Source organism: Carlito syrichta, unplaced genomic scaffold (genome assembly GCF_000164805.1).
Source record: "Carlito syrichta isolate Samal-C Ts95f unplaced genomic scaffold, Tarsius_syrichta-2.0.1 Scaffold234291, whole genome shotgun sequence".
Classification (NCBI taxonomy): Eukaryota; Metazoa; Chordata; class Mammalia; order Primates; family Tarsiidae; genus Carlito; species Carlito syrichta.
Window position 1 is genome coordinate 1,164 of NW_007178387.1, and position 825 is coordinate 1,988.

Here is an 825-nt window from a genome sequence, read left to right on the forward strand (position 1 = left end):
CATACAACCTCAGAAATTATTCCTACCAATTCCTCCATCACAGGTGAGGTGACAACCTTTACCCAAGCATACTCCAGTGATGCTCATACAACCCAGGCCACAACCACAGAACAGCGGACAACACCAAGCAGCCCCGACACCACTCTGGGATCTTTGGCAGCCACACCACCTTCTATAACAAGCACCATTCCTCGGGTCACCTCTGTAGTGTCAACAGCAGAAGGTTCAGGAGGACAATGGACATCACCTTCTGCCAGCATCTCAACGGACACAACACCAGTCAACACCCAAACCCGCCAGACTCAAGGGACGGAGACCTCTGGAGAAACATACACCACAAAACCTATCTCTTCAGTGTCAGGCACCACCACAGGGAACATATTTTCTCCTTCCTCATCCATGGCAAGTGGCAAAACAACTTCAGGACATGTTTCCCCAGAAACATCCACCACAGGTAAGGTCACAACCTTCACACCTCCTCCTTCCAGTTATAGCCACACAACTAATTCCAATACTGACTTGTTGTCCACCTTAACCAGTCACGACACTACCCCAGAAAACATGGGAATGGTGTCTGGCAGTTTCCTTAGCACCTTTTCCCCCAATATCTCAGAGGTCCTTACTACAGGGAGATTGACAGGACAGTCAACACCAACTTCTTTCAGCACATCTCCTCAGGTAATGTCAGCCATTTCCCAGATGGCTCAGACTCAGAGTACAGGAACCAACAGAGGACCTGAAACCATTAGCTTCGTGTCCCAGGTCACTGACACCTTGTCAACAGTCACATCTGCACCTCCATCATCCACACAAAATGAGCACACA

At 49.2% G+C, this 825-nt stretch overlaps 1 protein-coding gene across 1 annotated transcript in view; it reads left to right on the top strand.

Moving 5' to 3' along the window:
• Positions 1-825, top strand: part of LOC103253504 (mucin-4-like) — a gene marked incomplete at both ends in the record, with an annotated part of 22,986 nt that overhangs the window by 768 nt on the left and 21,393 nt on the right. Inside the window, 2 exons of the mRNA XM_021709454.1 lie at positions 97-454; positions 614-678. Coding sequence (XP_021565129.1) covers positions 97-454; positions 614-678 — 423 coding nt within the window. The remainder of the gene's footprint in view (positions 1-96; positions 455-613; positions 679-825) is intronic.